At 50.3% G+C, this 20,264-nt stretch overlaps 1 protein-coding gene across 3 annotated transcripts in view; it reads left to right on the top strand.

The window, feature by feature from the left end:
• Positions 1-926: 926 nt before the first annotated feature.
• Positions 927-20,264, top strand: part of PRDM11 (PR/SET domain 11) — a 49,789-nt gene continuing 30,451 nt past the window's right edge. For all 3 annotated transcript variants that reach the window (XM_082628822.1, XM_082628821.1, XM_082628823.1), the window contains exons 1-4: positions 927-1,526; positions 2,123-2,247; positions 2,601-2,704; positions 3,288-3,550. In XM_082628822.1, coding sequence (XP_082484948.1) covers positions 2,129-2,247; positions 2,601-2,704; positions 3,288-3,550 — 486 coding nt within the window. In that variant the 5' untranslated portion in view covers positions 927-1,526; positions 2,123-2,128. The remainder of the gene's footprint in view (positions 1,527-2,122; positions 2,248-2,600; positions 2,705-3,287; positions 3,551-20,264) is intronic.

Here is a 20,264-nt window from a genome sequence, read left to right as displayed (position 1 = left end):
TAGCTGGCGTTTGAACACAAGCAGTGGGCTCTGGGAGCCCAGGCTCCTAAACTCTAGACCAGCTGCCTCAGGATGTGTTGCGTGTAAATGTTGTCCATGCGGTTGAAAAGTGCTCCTTAGGACAGGGGTATTGTGACCGTTTATAAATCCACTGGGTCCTGCCCCCACCTGGCAGCTGCACCTATGGGCTGAGTCCTGAACCCACCCCAGGGTGATTCGGGTGATACTTCTAGAAGAAGACTGGGCTGAGGGTGTGGCATGAAAGTGAACCAGTCCTGAAACAAAACGCTTACATTTCGGGGTTCTGCTGTTTCCCATTTACTCAGAGGAGGCCCTAGGCTCCAGTGCAGACTTCGCCAGGAATGGGCTGCGTGACCTTGGGCGAGTCACTGGACGTCTTCCAGCTCTAGGTTCCTGCCTCGCTGACCCCCAACCCCTGCCCACCTCATGGGTGGCTGGGGGGCCATTTCGTGGGCTACAAGGTCAGCCAAGCACCAACCTTGGGGCCCCTCGCAGACGCCGGTCCCCACCCTAGGTCGCGCAGGTGGGGAAGGGGCGGGCTTGCGGTGCGTGGCCGGCGACTTGGGTGTCGCTGGCGCTCTGGCCGCGCCGCAGGCCGCGCTGCCGCCGTGCCGCCGCCGTGCCGAGTGGGCTGCGGAGGCTGGGAGGGCGCGCGGTGGGCCGCGGGGCCCAGCCTCCCCGGCGCTATCATTCTCACCAGACGCCCGCGAGGCGCCCCCCGGCCCGCGTGGGGGCCGAGACCCGCGGGAGGGGCTGGAATTCCTCCCAGGCGGGGCCCCCTCCCGCCGCCCCTCCCGGGCGCCCGCTTCCTCCCGCTCCCCGCGCGCCCCCCTCCCGGCCGCCAGCCAACTGCGTGCCCCCGGGGGCCGGCAAGAAGCCACATGCCCCCGCAAGGAATGCCGGGCCTGGCGGTTGGGGGGCGGGCGCTGGGCAGGGCCGGGCTGGGCAGGGAGTGCCCCGCCGGGAAGGTTGGTGAGAGGGAGAGAGCGAGCCCGCGCCCTCCCCGGCCCCCCGCGCCGCCCCTGCTCCCAGCCGGTGCGCAGTGCCGGCCGGATCTCGGGATCTCACACTTTCCCAGCCGGACACACAGCCGGGATAACCCGCGGGCTTCAGGAGCGGGGCGGGGGGGTCTCGGGGGGTGCGGGGGGGCTGGGGCGGGGCTTCTAGGCCCGGCCCGGGCCTCCCCCGCCCCCCTCCGCGCGCCCCCAGTCCCCGCCGGCTCGGAGAAGGGGGCAGGCCGTCACGTTTCCCCACACCCCTCCCCGCTGCCGGCGGCTTTGGGGCCCCGGTGGGGAGCAGGGGGCTGATTAGCCGAGGAGCAGGGGTGTGGCCAGCGGGGCCCCGGGTAGTGAGTCACACACGCTGCTCGCCCAGTCCGGGGGCCGAGCGAGCTCCCAGCCCGAGCTGAGCGCTGTTCTGGCCCGAAGAGTGTCCCCGGGCTTGGCATGAGGACCCTGGGGTGCCAAGGGAGGGGCTGAAGCCCAGCGCGGTGGTGGAGGAGGGCGGTAAGCTGCGGGCTAGGGAGACTCCCCTAGAGAGAGCTGGGTGGGGCTTGGAGTCAGGGCCGGCCCACACGGGGACCCCCAGGCCCCGCCTGTACCTGCTCTGAGCTGGCAAAGCGAGCCTGGCTGCATTCCCTGGCAGCCCCTGGGTGAGGGGCTGTGCAGCCAGGCGCTCAAGGCCCATTTCATCTGCCTGCCCCCTTTGGCCCCAGCTGGACTTGAGTCAATCCCTCCCCTGCTCCCCATTGCAGAGTTTTGTGCAGAGGCTCCTGTGGGTCCCTCACACCCTTTGCCCTTTGGTCTTGGGGTATAGGCTGTGCTTCCCAGCCCTGCCTCCTGGCCTGAGCTACTCCCGGCCCCTGACCCCATGGGGCTGGTGGCTCCAGTCGTCCCCAGGACCAGCCCGGGATAGAAATGGCATTTCCTCTTGGCCGGGCTACAGCTGTTTTTGTTGTCTGCGTTCTTAAGCGCTTCCTCTGGGGATGGCAGGGAGGGTAACCAGACTCCAGGAGACCCCCGCTTGCCCTCTCTGCCACTCACCCCTCTTCCCCTGTCTCTTTGATCCTCTTCCTGTGGTGGTCCCGCCTTCGCGTCCCCAGGACAGAATGACTGAGAACATGAAGGAGTGCTTGGCGCAGACCAAGGCAGCCGTGGGGGAGATGGTGACGGTGGTGAAGACAGAGGTCTGCTCACCGCTCCGCGACCAGGAGTATGGCCAACCCTGGTGAGGCCCCAATGTGGGGACAGGCGAGGGAGAAGGGGGGGGCATTGCTGGGCTGGGTTGATGGGAGACCCTGGGAAGACATCCCATGCTTTACTCATCTTCCATATTCTGCTCTGGGCAACTCCTAGGACCAGGGGTGAGCACAGGCTCTAGAAAAACCCAAGCAGTGGCCCAAGAAAGCCTGAACCCAGGTCTCAGGACTCCTACCTTTCCACTACCCACTGCACTGAACAAGCAGGTGGGCTGGGGTTCCTCCACCTGACTCACATCCGGCCACGTCCTCGGTTTCCCTGCCCACCAGCCTCTCACTCTGATCGCTTTGTGCTTTCTCTACTGGCCCCTGTCCTGACCAGCTCTAGGAGACCAGACCCCTCCGCCATGGAAGTGGAGCCCAGGAAACTGAAGGGGAAGCGTGACCTCATCATGCCCAAAAGCTTCCAGCAAGTGGACTTCTGGTGTAAGTGGAGCTTGGGGCTACTCTTGGCCACTCCGCGTGCCCTTCACCCCCACCCCCACCCCCCATCCCATCTCTGCTTAGGGAATGTGCAGTGAGAATACTGAAGATAGACACTCACCTATTATGTACCAGACACAGGTCCAGGCCTCAGTTAATCCTCACCATTAGCCACTGAGGTGTCCATTATTTGGTCCCATTTTCCAGGGGAGGACACTGAGACTTGGTGAGGGTTAAATACCACCTGCGTCAGGTCCCACAGCTCACAGATGCACAGCTGCAATTCAAACCCAGACCTATTTGACTCCAGTCATGATCTTTCTTCTATTTTTTCAAACTGGCTTCCTTGGCGTTGGTGGGTGTGTCCTTTGAGTCCCCAGGGAGGGGAGTGAGTTATCACTACTGAAGACTCAGGGGCCTCTGACTGGCTGGGGTGGAGCCAGGGCTGGGACTCCCGAGTCCCATGCTGTGTACTTTCCACTGGCTTACACTGTCCTCAGGGTGGGCCTCCCATCAGCCCCTCAGCCACCTCCATGGGGGTCCTACCTCCCAACTGAGGCTCTCTTTCCTCTTTCCATCCCTCCAGTCTGCGAGTCCTGCCAGGAGTACTTTGTGGATGAGTGCCCGAACCACGGTCCCCCGGTGTTTGTGTCCGACACGCCGGTGCCTGTGGGCATCCCAGACCGGGCGGCCCTCACCATCCCCCAGGGCATGGAGGTGGTCAAGGAAGCCAGTGGGGAGAATGACGTGCGTTGCATAAATGAGGTCATCCCCAAGGGCCACATCTTCGGCCCCTATGAGGGGCAGATCTCCACCCAGGACAAATCAGCTGGCTTCTTCTCGTGGCTGGTGAGTGTCTCCCGGGCTGTGCCTCGGAAAAGGGTGCCACGAACATGGAAGGAAACCAGCAGGGGGAGCCATACGCTGGCCCAGAGCTTTTCTGCCATCACTCCTGGACACGTGGATGATGGATCTTGCTGTCTCCTTGCCCCTGTGACCCTTGGTGGCCGAGGGCCATGGGGAGGAGCCCCATCTGGCAGTAGTCAACAGAATCAGTGGTGGGGCAGTTTCTCCATGAATCCTCATGCGTGTGTCTGGCGGGCCGTTCTATGACATTTATGAAGGGTTTACCCAAGCCCTCCTCTGGAGTGGGTGACCTGGAGCTGGGACTGTGGGGATGCATAGCATGACGTTCAGCTAAAAAAGCAGTAATATCCAATGCTAGAGGTAAAGCTTCCAACAAGACGGGCACGGTCCCTGCCCTCTGAGAGTGGACAGTCTGGTGGGGAGCACAGGCAGTGAACAAATACATGCACATGTGACAATTGCTACTGAAGGGGGAATACAGGACGCTCTGGGTACACAGGGAGATGGCAGCGTTCACAGAGCTCTGGGATTTGGGGCCTGGAGCCTGAGTTCATCATGTCAGCCAGGTTTGCTAATTACTATCTAATGTGACCTTGGATGAGTCATTGAACCTCTCTGTGCCAGTAATCATAGCTGATGGTGAAGATGAAATGAGTTAATGCTGAAAAGTTCTTAGAATCCTGCTTGCCTTTAGTAAGCACACAGTGGCTGTCAGCTATTATTGTTGTTCTGGGCCTACTTGGGTTTGGGCAAGATCTCCTCTGGTCTGAGACTTGAAGAATGAGTAGCAGTTAGTAGAAGGGGGATGGAAAAACGCTCCATGTAGGCAGAACAGCTGAGAGAGAGGAACCTAAGAAGTCTGGTGGGGCAGCAGCAGTGAGCCTGAGAGGCAGAGCGGCGAGACTTGGCAGGAGAGGGAGGTGGGAGCCAGATCATGCTGTGTTTCATAGGCCATGACAAGTGCATCCTTCATCCTGTGGGTCAGGGGAAGCCATCGGAACGTTTCAAGCAGAGGTGTGACATGGTAGGTTGCAGAATGGAGAATTGGGATTCTAGGTAAAAGGCTGGGGTGGGAGTTCACATCTGGAAAGATGGTGGCTTAAACTCAAGGGCTAGAGGTGAGCACGTTTGAGAGAGATTTAGGGGGGAGAATCCCCAAGCTTCGTTGATAGACGGGATGTGAAGGTGAGGAAGAGGGATTTTCAGATTCGAAAAGGAAGGATTATCAGTGATGACTTTCAGGCACCAAACTTGAACACAGATGGGGGACATGGAACAGTAGAGAGAGGCAGGCTGGGGGTAGGAAGATGAGTCATTTATCGTTAAATAAACAACTCTTGAAGGTCTGCTTTGTGCCAAGCACTGGGCTGGCTCTGGGGACGCAATGGTGGACCAGATCAGACATCAGTCCTGCCCTCGTAGAATTTACTGTGGGGAAGATGGAAGAAATTAAAGAATAAGATAAGCATCAATAAATGTAACATTGGGGCTTCCCTGGCGGCGCAGTGGTTGAGAGTCCACCTGCCGATGCGGGGGACGCGGGTTTATGCCCCGGTCTGGGAAGATCCCACATGCCGTGGAGCGGCTGGGCCCGTGAGCCATGGCCGCTGAGCCTGCATGTCCGGAGCCTGTGCTCCGCAATGGGAGAGGCCACAACAGTGAGAGGCCCGCGTAACGCAAAAATAATAATAATAATAAAAAAAATAATAAATGTAACATTATGGCTCTGAAAGGTAATGGAGAGACAGTGGGGCTAGGAGAAACGTGATCAACCAAGGGATTTGATGGGGCCAGAAGTCGGGGAAGGCTTCCTAATAGTTGAGCTGTGATTGAAGGAAGAGAATTCCCACCAGGTGATGATTGGTGAGGGGCATGAAGACGGATGGAACACCATGAGCAAAGGTCCTGTGGCAGAAGAGAGCACGGTACGTTTGAGCAACTGGGAGGTCAGTGTGCCTGGAGTGCAGCAAACATGGGCCTGGAAGAGACAGCGGCTCGGTCATGTAGGGTCCAGTGGGCCAAACTGGGACTTCCGTTCTCCATTTTAAGAACAGTGAAAGGCTTTCATTTATGTTTTGAAAGGGTGACCTTGGCTGCAGGCTGGAGAACTGCTGGGGTAGAGCCATTGGTCAAGAATGGACGTCTGCACCCCAGTCAGAGGACTGTGTTCGTTCTTGAAGTCGGTGACGGTGGAGGGTTGAGCTAGGGTGGGGCAGAGACATGGAGACAAGTGAACTGGTTTGTGAACTATTTCAGAGATGAAAGAGATTTGACTTGGGAAGAGACCTATTGGCCCAAGTAAGGGAGAGGGAAGGGTCATGAACAACTCCTGCAGCGTTCCTCTCCCTACAGGTGAGGAATGGTGAGTTTCTGTGAGAAATGGGGAACGCCAGAAGGGGACTGGGTTGAGGGGAAGATCCTGATTTTGGTTTTGGGCTTGTTGAGTTTGGAGTGATGCCTTGGATATCTTGTTGAGTGATGCCAAGATATCCAAGCAGTGATATCAACTAGGCAGCTTTATATATATGGGTTCAGAGCTTGGAAAGGACGACTGGAGATGTTACTTCATGAGTCACCTGTGCATAGGTGATCAGTGGGGCCAGAGGGCTGGAGGGCAGCCCCCAGGGAGAACGGGCTGAGCGAGAGGTGGAGCAGCCTAAGGACTAAGCTTTGAGGAACTTCAACGGTGAGCGGTCCAGAAGGGGAGCTCAATCCTGCAGGGGAGAGAGAGCAAGAGTGGCCTGAGGTGGGAAGGCCAGAATGTCCAACAATGTCCAACTCTGCTGAGAAGCCAAGCAAGAGAAGGGTTCGAAAGCATTTTCTGGATTTAGTGCCAGGGAAGTCATTGGTGACTTTAGCAAGAGCTGTTACTATAAGCCAGTGGTTGTCAACCTGGGGCAATTTATACCCCCCGCCCCCTTTCTGGGGTAGTTGGAAATGTCTGGATTTTTTTTTTTTTTTTTTTTTTTTTTTTGCCATCACAACTTAAGATGGAGATATGCTACTGGCATCTAGAAGTAAGAGGCCAGGGATGCTGCTAAACCTTTTATAATACATAGGGCAGCCTCCTACAACAAAGAATGATCTGGCCTCAGTCGTCAACAGTACCAGGGCTGAGAAATCCTGCAGAAGAGTAATGAGATGGGAAGCTCATTAGAATGGAGGTGACTGGTATAGTCACTTCTCAGAAGTTTGATTAGAAATAAGTGGAGGAGGGCTTCCCTGGTGGCGCAGTGGTTGAGAGTCCGCCTGCCGATGCGGGGGATACGGGTTCGTACCCCGGTCCGGGAAGATCCCACATGCCACGGAGCGGCTGGGCCCGTGAGCCATGGCCGCTGGGCCTGCGCGTCCGGAGCCTGTGCTCCGCAACGGGAGAGGCCACAACGGTGAGAGGCCCGCATACCGCAAAAAAAAAAAAAAAAAAGAAAAGAAATAAGTGGAGGAGAGAGACAGGAAGGGTGATGGCTGAGGGAAGACTGGGGTCAAGGGAGTTTGTTAATAAGACATTAACTTCCTTAAAAAACCCAATGGAGGGAGTCCTGCTGAAGAAATGATTTAATACACAGTAGAGATAAGGTGTGATGGGTAAGCTTTTATATTACTTAAGAAGGTTCACATGGAGACACTGGCTGTAGAAAGGAGGTGGGCCAACATTTTTTCTGTCCCTGGAGGGATATCCTAGAGATTTGGAGCAGGTGAAGGGAGGTAACTATAGTAGGCCAAACAATGGCTCTCCAAAGATGGCCATGTCCAGATCCCTGGAACTTGTGAATGAATGTGTTATATGGTAAAAGGAACTTTGCACATGTGATTAAGTTAAGGACCTTGAGATGGAGAAATTATCTTGGCTTATCGGGGTGGGCCCACTGCCGTTACAAGCTTCTTTTTAAGAGGGAGGCAGGAGAGTTAGAGTCAGAAAGAAAAGATTGGAAGACCCTATGCTGCGGGCCTTGAAGATGGAGAAGGAGCCAGGAGGCAAGGCATGCAGAGTCTACAAAAGGCCAGGAAACAGATTCTTCCCTCAAGCCACCTGAAAAAAACTCAGCCCTGCCAACACCTTGATTTTAGGATTCCTTACTTCCAGAAAAGGAAGACAATAAATTTGTGTTGTTTTAAGCCACCGTGTTTGTGGCCATTTGTTATAGCAGTAGTAGGACACTAATCCAGTGGGCTTATGTGTTTGGGGGGACATCTGCTAAAATGTGCAGAGAGGTGGAGAGAGGTAGCCTGAGACTGAGGAGAAGGCGAGTTCAGCTTGGGATGGGTAGAGATGGAGGTGCCCTCGAGATGCCCAGGTGGCGCTGTCCCGAGGCACGTCGGTGTGTGTGGGTCTGCAGCCGAGGGCAGATGCCTGGGTATGGAGGGAAAACCAAGGCATATAAATATATGCAGCTGAAGCCCTGGGAAGGGTTGAGCAGTGGGGTCAGTGCTGCAGAGGGCGAGAAGCTTGAGGATCGAGAACCCATTGGCACACAGGTCTTGGTGTCCTTGGCAGGGGCAGTTTCACGGGTGGAAGCCACATTGCTGTGGATTGAGATGTGAGTGGGAGGTGAGGAGGGGGAGCCAGAAAGGGTGATTGGCTTGTTTTCAAAGTCTGGCTACTCATTGAGCAATTATTATATGCCAGGTGTATACCACATTCTCCCTCAAAACAGTCCCACAGGTGGAGGTGGCTGCCCATCTCATTCAGATAAGGGAACCCGGGACTGAAGAGGTCCAGCAAGCAGCCCCAACTCCCGTAGCTAGTACCTGGCAGACCTTGGGTTCCTTCAAAGACAGCATCCCTCCGTGATGCCTGGGGCTTTAAGGAGTTCCATCGTGGGGAGACATGCCTAAGGAGGGGCAGCAGTGAATGTGGTTATGTGTCCAAATTCAATCTATCCTCACAGACACAGAGCAACTCCCATGCCCTGGGCACTGCGCAGGAAGTTCTGGAGGTAACACAAATACATGAAGTTTGCTCTCTGTTTTTATAGAGCCTTTGGTTCAGCCACAGGGAGCGGGGACTGAGGTAGATGGGAAGGCAGGAGGCCTATTCCCGACCCAGAGTTTGTCTGGTGATTGTGGTGCTACAGTAGGCTGTAGGGGTAGGCAGAACGGGAGTTGGTTTTGGCTGGGCAAATTGGGGATGGGTTTTGAAGGATGGGTAGGAGTTTAGCAGAGGAGGCTGATGCCTTCTCAGCCTGTGGGAAAATCTCAGGGGAGAAAATCTAGTGTCATGCCCAGGGAAGGGCTAGTAGGGTCCCCTTCTTTCCCATCAGAGTCTACCCTGTGGGACAGCCCAGCCGGGAAAGGTTGGAGTCTCTAAAGCAGATAGCTTCCCCAGGTTCGTGGCCTGGCATGGGTCTGGGTCCGGAGAAAAGGGATAATAGGAAGCTCTGGAGTTTGCAGCGTGGTCATAGACCAGCTCCATCTGGTCGTGGCCTGTCGTTCAAGGGCAGGGCCAGAGGCAACAATGTTGCTTCCTTGGAGGTTCCTTCCATGGGCCTCTGAGCTGCGGCATGGGCATGGGTGCAGGGACAGTATGGCTGGAGATCGCAGGACCACGTGGAGGCTTTGACCTTTGTGATGCAGAGAAGTGAGAGGCGTTGAAGCCTGTGTGTGTGTGTGTCTGTGTGTCTGTCCTCAGTTGGGGCCTCAGCTGGGGCAAAGCAGGAATGAGGAACAGCTCTGCCTGCTCAGACGATGGGTTGGCTGAATGGTGCGAGGGGAGGAAAGGTGGGCTGAACCACGGCCCTGACTTTGGACCAGGATCCGGAAACTCCACATCCTAAATAAACTGCATTCATCTGTCAAATCCTGTCCCAAAGCTATACTTGTCTGTTCTTGACCTTCTGCCTGCCTTCCAAAGCTCTGGCCTCTTTCCAACACAACACGTTTCCTTCCGTAACTCAGTATGTAGCGTCTTCTCCAGCAGAAACAATGGCGGCGCTATAAGGATAAGCATAGCCGTTAATGCTTACTGAGTGCCTACTACGTGTCTGGGTCTGTACTCAGCACTTCACAGGATGATCTCATTTGATCCTAGCGATGCCCCTGTGAAGCAGGTATTGTTCTATCCGTTGCACAGCGGAGGAAACTGAGGCCTGGAGAGGATGAGTCATTCTGCACAAAGCTAAACGGCTCGTGAGTATCTGAGCTGGGGTTCAAACCTGGGCAGTGTGCCTCCAGAACCCACCTTCTCATTCGCCCTCCTGGTCCTCTCCACCTCCCTTACTTGTCAGGCCTATGCCTACCTCCTGGCCTTGGTTGACTCTGTTCCACTCATCCTTCCTGCCCAGTACAAGGTCCCTCTCCATCTCCCCTCAACCTGGAGGAAAGCTGGTCCCACTGCGTGCAGTGTGCTGCAGGGACAGGGCCCGGGTTTAGAAGAACCAAATGGCCATTTCCACTTTGCATCTCTCCTTCACGGCCTGGCCTCCTTGGAAGGAGTTTTGCTCTCACTTCTGACTGTTTGGAAAAGAAATTCCCCTTCCTCTGCTTACTCATCTCACTGGAAATCATAGACTCCATAAGTCATTGCCAAGGTTGCCAGGCTGCCCTCAGGCACTGCAGGCCAGAGACGATGCTGCAGGCATGAGATGCTTGGGGAGCGCCAGGCAGCCATATGGTTTGGTAAAGAGGCAGAGAAAGAGGAGGCCAGCACAGGGTTTCTGTTTCAGTTTTACACTGAGACCCAGTCTGGTTCCAGAAGGGATTTAGGGCAGCCTAGCAGCATATATCAAATATAACATGATAGCATATTAAAGCTGAGAGAGAGAGAAGAAAGAAAAACAAGGGTGGAGACCCTAAGTGGAGCCAGGAATGAGGCTAAAAATGCATACCATAATGACCTGTGTGTGCACTTTTAGCTATAGAAGGTCCAAATCCGGCAGCCACTGGGGAAAGGCAGGCCTGCTTAGCTACCAGTGCTTTCTGGCCATAACTCGAGAAGTCCCAGGTAGCTCCCGAGGAGGTCTCCTTTTCTGGGTAGAGGCTGGATGGGAGATTTCCCAGGCCTCCTTATAAAGAGGACACTGTGGTGGGATTGCTCCCCTGCAGTCAACCAGCCTCTCTGCCTGCCAAACTCCTACTGTTCTGGGGAGAAGCAGACATGAAATGGGGTTTCAGTGTTTTCCATTTCAGCTTCCATCGTAAAAATGGAGATTTATTTTAAAACTTGAAATTGGATGTGCAAAAGCTCATGACGCCCTCCAGAACAGAGTCTGAGAAATCCCGAGTAGCTGGGATAGATGAAGTGTGAGCAGACAGCTGCAACAGTGCAAGATGTCAGCGGGAGCAAGAGGTGGGGTGGGGCTCAGAGAAGGGAAGAACAACGGACTGGTCCAGGAAGGAAAGAAAAGGCCCATTTGAAACAGGTTGGGCTTCTGTGTGTGTGTGAGAGAGTCTGAGCAAGTGCGTTTCATGCTTATTTGTTAATTTCTATTAACTCTTTATTCTGAAAATTTCAAACTCTACAGAAGTATAAGAATAGTATGATCAATAGCCACACACCCTGCATCTAGATTCGCCCGCTGCTAACATTTTATAACAAGTGCTTCAGTCTCTCTCCATATATCTACCTACAGGCATGTGCGCACACGCGCGCGCACGCACACGCACACACACATTCTTTTTCGTTCAGTTTTTCTGAACTGTTGGAGACGTAGTTCCAGACATCAGGCGTCATGGGCCATGCAGTGTCTGTCACCACTACCCAGCTCTGCCTTTGTACCATGAAAGCAGCCGTAGACAGCACATGAATGAATGAGCCTTGCTGGGTTCCAATAAAACTTTATTTGTAAGCACTGACATGTGAATTTCATATAAGTTCACATGAAATTTGAGTTTCACAAGTTTTGAAAATCAAACAAATGAAATTATACGAAAAAACTTTTTTCAATTATTAAAAAAACAACAAGCAAAACCACACTTAGCTCACAGGCTGTATAAAAATAGATGAGGAGCTGGATTTGACCTGCCGGCAGTAGTTTGCTGACCCCTGTCCTATATAATCACAATATAATTATTATATTCAGGAAGTTTAACCATGGATACAGTACTGTCTCAACTACAATCCATATTCAGATTTTCCCAATTGCCTTGCGTAACGGCCTTGGTAGTTTCCCCTCCATTCAGGACCCACTCAAGCATCACACATTGCATTTACTTGTCATGTCTCATTAGTCTCCTTTATTCTAGAACAGTTTCCCTGCATTGTGTTTTCTCTTTCACGATATCGCTGCTTTGGAAGAGTTCAGGACAGTTGTTTGCAGAACGTTCCACAGTTTAGATTTGTCTGATTGTTTCCTCATGATGGATTCAGATTATAGATTTTTTTGGCACAGCTGATGTTTTGTCTTTCGCACTGCAGATAGCAGGAACACATGATGTCCGTTTGTCTTCTCTTTAACCCAGTGCTTTTAGCAACTATTGATGATTCTTGCCTGTCAATTATTTTTCATGGTTCAAAATGATTTTTTTTTTTTTTTTTTTTTTTTTTTTTTTGCTGTACGCGGGCCTCTCACTGCTGTGGCCTCTCCCGTTGCGGAGCACAGGCTCCGGACACACAGGCTCCGCGGCCATGGCTCGCGGGCCCAGCCGCTCCGCGGCACGTGGGATCCTCCGGGATCGGGGCACGAACCCGTGTCCCCTGCATCGGCAGGCGGACTCTCAACCACTGCGCCACCAGGGAAGCCCTCAAAATGATTTTTAACCATTCCTTCTACACTTATGACTTGACATTCTTCTGTTAGAAAAAAAAGTGCTCAACTTTCTCCCCCACCCCATTCCTTAAAGTTATTTTTAGTATCAGTATGGACTCAAGGATTCTTTTTTTTTCTTCAGTGTGTTCTAGTCCATTCCCGTCATTATTCATTTTGAGCTTTAAATTGCCCTAGATTTGGCTAACAGGAGCCCGTTCAGACTGGCTTCTTTTCCTTCTTTTAGTACTTCCTTACTTTCTGTGCAAAGAAGTTCTTTTTTTTTTTTTTTTTTTTGCCATGCCACGTGGCATGCAGGATCTTTAGTTCCCTGACCAGAGATCGAACGCATGCCTCCTGCAGTGGAAGCTCAGAGTCTTAACCACTGGACCGCCAGGGAAGTCCCAGAGAAGATGTTCTAGCCATCTCTCTTAGGAGCTCTAATTTGTTTTAGTGAGAAATGGTATTTAGAATTCAAATCCCTGGGCACTAGGTGTGTGCATTGCTCTTGGGGTGTCCTTGCTTCTAAGCCTGAACTAGGTTTTGAGGGATGTGTTGAAGTGAGTGGCCAACAGAGTCAGGAAGTGAGGGAACACGGAATCACAAGCAGTGGGCAGAGCATATACAAAGGCCCAGGGATACATGTGTAAGTTGAGGTGTGGAATGGTAATGAGGTACAGCAGAGGTACAGGGTGTGCTTAGAAGGAAAAGTGGAAGATGATGCTAGAAAAAAGTTGCTTTTCTCATGTTCTAAGATGTTATGGATCTTAAAACACTATTGATTCAATATCAGCTTTTCCAGGAATAAAAACATGTACCTCAACCCTAAGATTCCTCTTAATATCAGAAGCATTAAATGGCTTGGCTTGTATAACTTTTATAAATGCTGGTAGTTTGGTTACTGAATCATGAACCAAACCAAAGATTTCCCCCCCAACCCCAAATATAATACGCTAGTGAATTAGTTTTGCCTGGAACTGAGTCTGTAATTCTCTCTGTAATTCTCAAACTCTATTATATGGAACAAAAATAAAGCATGAGGGCTTCCCTGGTCACACAGTGGTTGAGAGTCCACCTGCCGATGCAGGGGACACGGGTTCGCGCCCAGGTCTGGGAAGATCCCACATGTTGCGGAGCGGCTGGGCCCATGAGCCATGGCCGCTGAGCCTGCACGTCCAGAGCCTGTGCTCCGCAATGGGAGAGGCCACAACAGTTGAGAGACCCGCGTACCGCAAAAAAAAAAAAAGCATGAAAAACTATTCTGAACTCTTCTGAATTTTCACTATAAGCCAGCTTCTAACTTGACCTTCAACATTCCTTGTCTCCTCAGCACTTCCACTGCAGTTGTGTTTCTCACTTTTGTTATATTGAGGCCACTTTTTAAAATATATGTATATATTTTACTAGAGTTACCATGCTGTACATTACATACCCAGGACTAATTTATTTTGACCACCTTCCTGCACTTTGACAACACCCCACCTCCTGCCTCTGGCAATCATCCGTTTTCTGTATCTATGAGTTCAGGGTTTGTTTGTTTGTTTGTTGTTTTAGATTCCACATATAAGTGCGATCATATGGCATTAGTCTTGATCTCACTTATTTGTCTTAGCACAATGCCTTCAAGGCCCATCCATGCCATTGCACATGGCAGGATTTCCTTCCTTTTTATGGATGAAAAATATTCCCTTGTATATCTATCCACATATTCATTGATGGGCACTTAGGTTGTTTCCATTTTTTGGCTGTTATAAATAATGCTGCAGTGAACATGGGGGTGTAGATATCTTTTTGTGTTGTTTCCATCGGTTAAATACCCAGAAGTGGAATTAGTGGATCATCTGGCAGTTCTATTTTTAATTTTTTAATTAAGGAGCCTCCATACTGGTTTCCATAGTGGCTGCACCAATTTACATTCCCAAAACAGTGCTCAAGGGTTCCCTTTTCTCCACATCCTCGTCAACACTTGTTATTTCTTGTCTTTTTGGTGAAAGCCATTCTGACAGGTGTGAAGTGATATCTCATTGTGGTTTTAATTGCATTTCCCTGATGACTGGTGATGTTGAGCATCTTTTCATGTACACTTTGGTCAGGTGTCTGACTTTTATTCTTTTTTTTTTTTTTTTTTTTTTTTTTTTTTGCGGTACGCGGGCCTCTCACTGTTGTGGCCTCTCCCGTTGCGGAGCACAGCCTCCGGATGCGCAGGCTCAGTGGCCATGGCTCACGGGCCCAGCCACTCTGCGGCATGTGGGATCTTCCCAGACCGGGGCACAAACCCGTGTCCCCTGCATCGGCAGGCGGACTCTCAACTACTGCGCCACCAGGGAAGCCCTGACTTTTATTCTTTATGGGGTCCCAGTGTTACATTAATTTTATTCTAAAGTTACTTTAAAAGGTTTAAACATAAAAAACTAGATAAATACATTTCTTATAGCTTTTAAACAACTATAAAACCGAGACAGACTTAAAAATATAAAATGAATAGAACTATACAAACCAACATAATTCAAATGAACAAAATCAATGTCCTATGTTGGATAATGTTTTACTGAAACTAACGTGCTGTTTATAGGGTGAATACTACTTAGACACAGCTTCTTCCGCATTTGGCATGCCTGTGCTTTTGTGTGCCATGTGACACTTTTGTTTGTCTCTATTTAAAACACTGGGAAATCTTTCATTAATGCAACTGCCATGATGTTTCTTAGTCTTTGCCAGAATGCATCATTTACATATTAAACTTTGTATCTGTTCTTTTTTCATTGGCTTATGGCAAGTAGTAATAATTGGTGTTGTACAGTCAGCTGTTACGATGTAACAAGCAGTGGAATAGAATGGAGCTCTGTAAACTTTTTGTGTTAAGGGGCCAGATAGTAGGTATTTTAGGCTTTGTGGCCCCTACAGTGTCTGTCACACTACTCAATTCTGCCATTGCAGTGTGAGAGCAGCCGGAGGTGTGTGTGTTCTAGTAAGACTTTGTTTATGGAGACTGAAATTTGAATTCCGCGTAATTTTCACGATGAAAGAGTCTTCTTTTTTTTTTTTTTTTTTTTGTTGCGGTATGTGGGCCTCTCACTGTTGTGGCCTCTCCCGTTTCGGAGCACAGGCTCCAGACGTGCTGGCTCAGCGGCCATGGCTCACGGGCCCAGCCGCTCCGCAGCATGTTGGATCTTCCCGGACCTGGGGCACAAACCCGTGTCCCCTGCATCGGCAGGCGGACTCTTAACCACTGCGCTACCAGGGAAGCCCAATAGTCTTCTTTTGATTTATTTTCAACCATTTAGAAATGTACAAACCATTCTTAGCTGGTGGGCTGTACAAAACAATTGGAGGGTGCTGGATTAAGCCCGCAGGCCCTGGTTTGCTGACCCCTGGTATATAGAACAACAATCATTGAGCCTTGCTTGGGTATCTGCTGGTTGATTGCAGATCCTCATTGATTCTGGTGTGTCCACTGGTTCCCTGCGGTTGGGCTGATTTAGTTGGGCTTGGCTGGGCTGCTCAGCCTCCAGCCACAGGGTGAGCTTGGCTGCTCACTGAGGGCCAAGTCTGCTCCAAGTGTGTGTTCTGGGCCCAGACTGAAGAGGCAGAGGCTCCCTGCGGAAGCCCTTCTCATCCCGGAGGCAAGCCCACCCTCACAAGCACGTTTCAAGCCCGTGTCTGCATCATGCGTGTTAACACCCCATTGGCCAAATAAGTCACGTGGCTGAACCCAAGGTCAAGGAGTGAAGAAGTATGGGCCACCTGTAAGACAGAGTCTAGTGTGGAGTCACACAGCCAGGGTGATACGGAGGGGTGAGAGCTGCGCCAAGGATTCAGTCTACGATGGGTGCCAACTCAGTCACAAGCACAATACTCTTTTTAAATTTTTTTTTTGGCTGCGCTGTAGGGCTTGCGGGATCTTCGTTCCCAGATCAGGGATCTAACCCAGGCCCCCTGCAGTGGAAGCGTGGAGTTTTAACCGCTGGACCACCAGGGAGTTTCCACAAGCACAATACTCTTGTGGGGCAGAAACCTCATGGGGATTCCCATGTATTGATTTTTTTTAATGAAAACATTGAATTAAACATTCTTAGAGAGAATTTTCGGATCTTGAGAACATATCCAAAGACCCAACTTTGAGAAACACTAATCTCTAGTGAACTTTCTGGCTTTAATAATAGGGGTTTGGGGGTTTCCTGGTGTTTGAAAATTCCTCCAGGAGAAGTCTTGTCTGATTTATACCCCCAGAGCCAAATTCAGCACCGCTTAAACCCCAGTGGGTCCTCAGCAAATGGTAGTTAGGGTTGGTGGGCAAGCATCATAATAATAGCAAAAACAATTGCTGTCTTTTGTTGGGCACTAAAGGATTTGTGTGTCTTAATTCTTGTATCCTCACAACGGTTCTATGGGATAGGTATTATTATCCCCCTTTTACAGATTGGGAAACTGGGGCTTAAAGGGCCAGGTTACTTGTCTGAGACCATGCAGTGTGGAACCAGGTCTTCGAACCAAAGCTTGAGCTCCTAATCTCCAACCCCGAATGTGACTGTCTAGATGCCCACGTGACATCTGTTGGTTTTCCCACTGCCACCAACACACCCTTTTCTCTGGGGAAGGCTTTTCAAGCCAGTGACATAAGGTTGTTTCCTTTTCCTTGTCTGATTGCTGCCGATGAAGATTTGGCAGATATTTTTAACTGCTTTATTGAGATGGAAGTCATGTACCATACAATTCACCCATTTAAAGTGTGTAATTCAATGGTCTTTAGTATATTCCCAGATATGTGCAGCCATCACCACAGTCAGTTTTAGTACATTTTCATCACCTCAAGAAGTAACTCCGTCCTTTAGCTGTTACCTGCCTCTTCCCGTCTTTCCCTTCCAGCCCTAGGCATCCACTACTCTACTCTTTGTCTCTATCGATTTCCCTATTCTGGACTTTTCACGTGAACGAAATCAGTCATATTCTATGTGGTCTTCTGTGACCAGCTTCTTTCACATGGCTTAACGTTTTCAAGGTGCGTCTGCGTTGTGACAGGTATCATTCCTTTTTATGGCCGAATAATATTCTACTGTGTGGATATACCACATTTTATCTGTGCATTCTTGCGTGGACAGTTAGGTTGTTTCCACCTTTTGGCTCTTATGAATAATGCTACTGTAAACACTTGTGTACAAGTTTCTGTGTAGACGTATGTTTTCCCATCTCTTGTGTCTGTGCTTCAGAATGGAACTGTTGGGTCATATGGTAACTCTATGTTTAATCGTTTGAGGAGCTGCCAGACTGTTTCCGGAGTGGCTGGACCATTTTACATTCCCACCAACAGTATATGAGGGCTCTGATTTCTCTCTTCTGGTTTCCAGCATTTACTGTTACCTGCCTTTTTGATTCTAACCATCCTAGTAGGTGTGAAGCGATATCTCCTTGTGGGCCTTTGGGTTTTTTCTCTGCTTTTTTCTGTGTCTTGTCCATTTCACTGGTTATTAGGGAGAGTTGCCCATGGTGGGTGTGCAGGTTGTGTTCTGAATAACCCCACGGGGTGAGTTTCACACCCGCCCTGTCACCACCTCCCTCTGCCTTGTTAACCAGGAAGACCTTTCAGGTCTGTAGCATGATGTATAAAGTTTGTTGCCAGCTAATTTCTCTCTGACCGCATGCCCATTCTTATTTGCATTTTTGCTGCCTCCCACATGGGCACATTCTCCTGGCTGTCTCCCCCACCCTTGCCCCAAGACCCTCATGTCAGGCATAATAAAGAGACAGGATTCAGACCAGTTTCCTGACCCTGCTCCTCAAGTCCTGGTCCAAGGGCTCATTTCATCAGTTTCACCAACAGCCAGATCTATTACCAAGGAGAGTGAGGCTGAGTGTGTTCAGGGTAGAGGGTGGTCGTTTCTGTGGCTGCTTCCAAAGCTGGGTGCCTTTTCCAGGCAGAGCAGAGGGACTTGGGAAAGGAAGAGCTGTCTGTACTGGTGACAGGGCTCTGGACTCACATTCCTCCCACTTGAAAGAAGCGTGTTTTGGGGCTAGTCACCGTTCTCTCTGAGCTCTAGTTTTCTTATCCATCAAATGGGGATGCACAGTCTAATGGAACATAACCCCATGAGTTGCTATTATTCACGCTTGTTGCATGCCTGGTGTGTAGTAGGTGGTGAGCACGTTGCAGCTTTATTATCTCCAGTTAGCTTCACGCGGGTTTCAGGACCAGCTGGGGGTGATGAGTGAAATTACAGTTGTAAGAGCTGGATGTGGAATTTGGGATTGTATGTAAACATGCCTCATTTACCAGGTCTCCAGGGCCTTTTTGAAATTTGATAAATAGAATAATGAAAGGAAGTACGTACAGTTGTTCCTCAGAATCGGCGGGGATTGGTTCCAGGGACCTCCATGGATACCCAAATCCATGGATGCTCAAGTCCCTTCTATAAAATGGTGCAGTGTTTGCATATGACCTACACATATCCTCCTGTGTATTTTAAATCATCTCTAGAATACTTATAATACCTAATACAATGTATATGCTATGTAAATTGTTGTAAATGCTATGTAAATAGCTTCTGGTGTGTGGCAAATTTAAATTTTGCTTTTTGGAGCTTCTGGAAAAAAGTTTTAAAAATAGTTTTGATCCTTGGTTGGTTGAATCCGTGGGTGTGGAACCCGCAGATACATAGCGCTGACTGTACTAATTCCATTATCAGTTAAATGGTGGTGTGGGAGGTGTGGGGATGGGTTAGATCATGGTTCTTGAGCCTTCTTGAGTCACCTGGGGGTTATACTCATATGCTCATATACTCATATACCTAGGGGGTTATACTCATATACTCATATACCTAGGGGGTTATAGTCATATATATTCATAAAATGCTGTGCACATTTTAAGGGACTGCCCCCCCATTCTCCTGGCCGAAGTCCATCCATAGACACCAAGTTAGGAACCCAGGCCCTGAATAATCTCAGAGGCCCCCTTCCAATTTAAGTGCTCTTCATTCCGTGTTTCTGGGCATAGCAGGGGCCAGAGTTCAAGTTCGAGTTCAGGCCAGCCTCTTTATCTCTCTGTGTTTCAGTTTGCCAGCCTGGGAAGTGGCGGGGGACTGAGGTGATGCCGCCTGCCTCCTGGGCTTCTGGGAGGAGCATCTGAGACATGTGAAAGAGCTTTGTCAACTGTCAGTGGCTTCACAAATCGTTTCTGTAACCGCTTTGCTCTAAGAGGAGTTGCAGAGCTGAAAATCAGAATGTTTTATGGATTCATTGCGTTCCTGGAAAGTTGCAGGCAAATCAGGTTTTTAAAAATCCAGTCTTGCCAGCACCTGGTTATGGCACCATTTAGAGGAGTCCAACAGTGAATCCTCGATTGTGGCAGACGTTCTGCCGCACAGCAGAATGTTCCTCCCTGTTAAAATGCCGATCTTCGCATCGGTATTCGAAAGATAATGATTTGCTCAAACCAGCAGCAAAGCTGGAAGTCCGCCGGAGAGGGCCCCAGGACACGATCCTGGTTGATTCTGATGAGGTCATTCAGGGGAGCCTGGGGTGACATCCATCACTCTGCAGAGCGCTTAAGAGCAAGGGCTGCACCTGCAGAGTATAAACTCCAGCTGCCCCACACATTTCCTTTGTGGCCTCAGGCAAGTTGCCTACTGGGTCTGAACCTCAGTTTCCTAGTCTGTAAAATGGGGATAATAGTTGTAGCTACCTTCATAGAGTTGTGAGAATTCATGAGATCAGAGTACTTGGCACAGTAAAATTGCTCCATCAACGGCAGTGGGTGATGTTTTATTATTGATGTCTTTGTTAATTATTACCATGGTCAGAAATAGTGTTCTAGTCCACATGGACCCATGCTTGACCCAGGGAGCCAAACCTTATGTTTTTTTATATTATTTTTTGAGGATCTGTCCACATAGCATCATAAAATTCTTAGAATTTTATACGTCATTTAGGACAGACTTCCACTCAGTGGGGAAATTCTTTCTTCCACGTCCCTGATAGCGAGTCATCCTGCTACTGCTTAAATACTCCCAGTAACAAGAAAC

Source organism: Mesoplodon mirus, assembly GCF_964341445.2.
Source record: "Mesoplodon mirus genome assembly, chromosome: 7".
Taxonomy (NCBI): domain Eukaryota; kingdom Metazoa; phylum Chordata; class Mammalia; order Artiodactyla; family Ziphiidae; genus Mesoplodon; species Mesoplodon mirus.
This window is presented reverse-complemented; position numbering and strand designations above follow the sequence as displayed.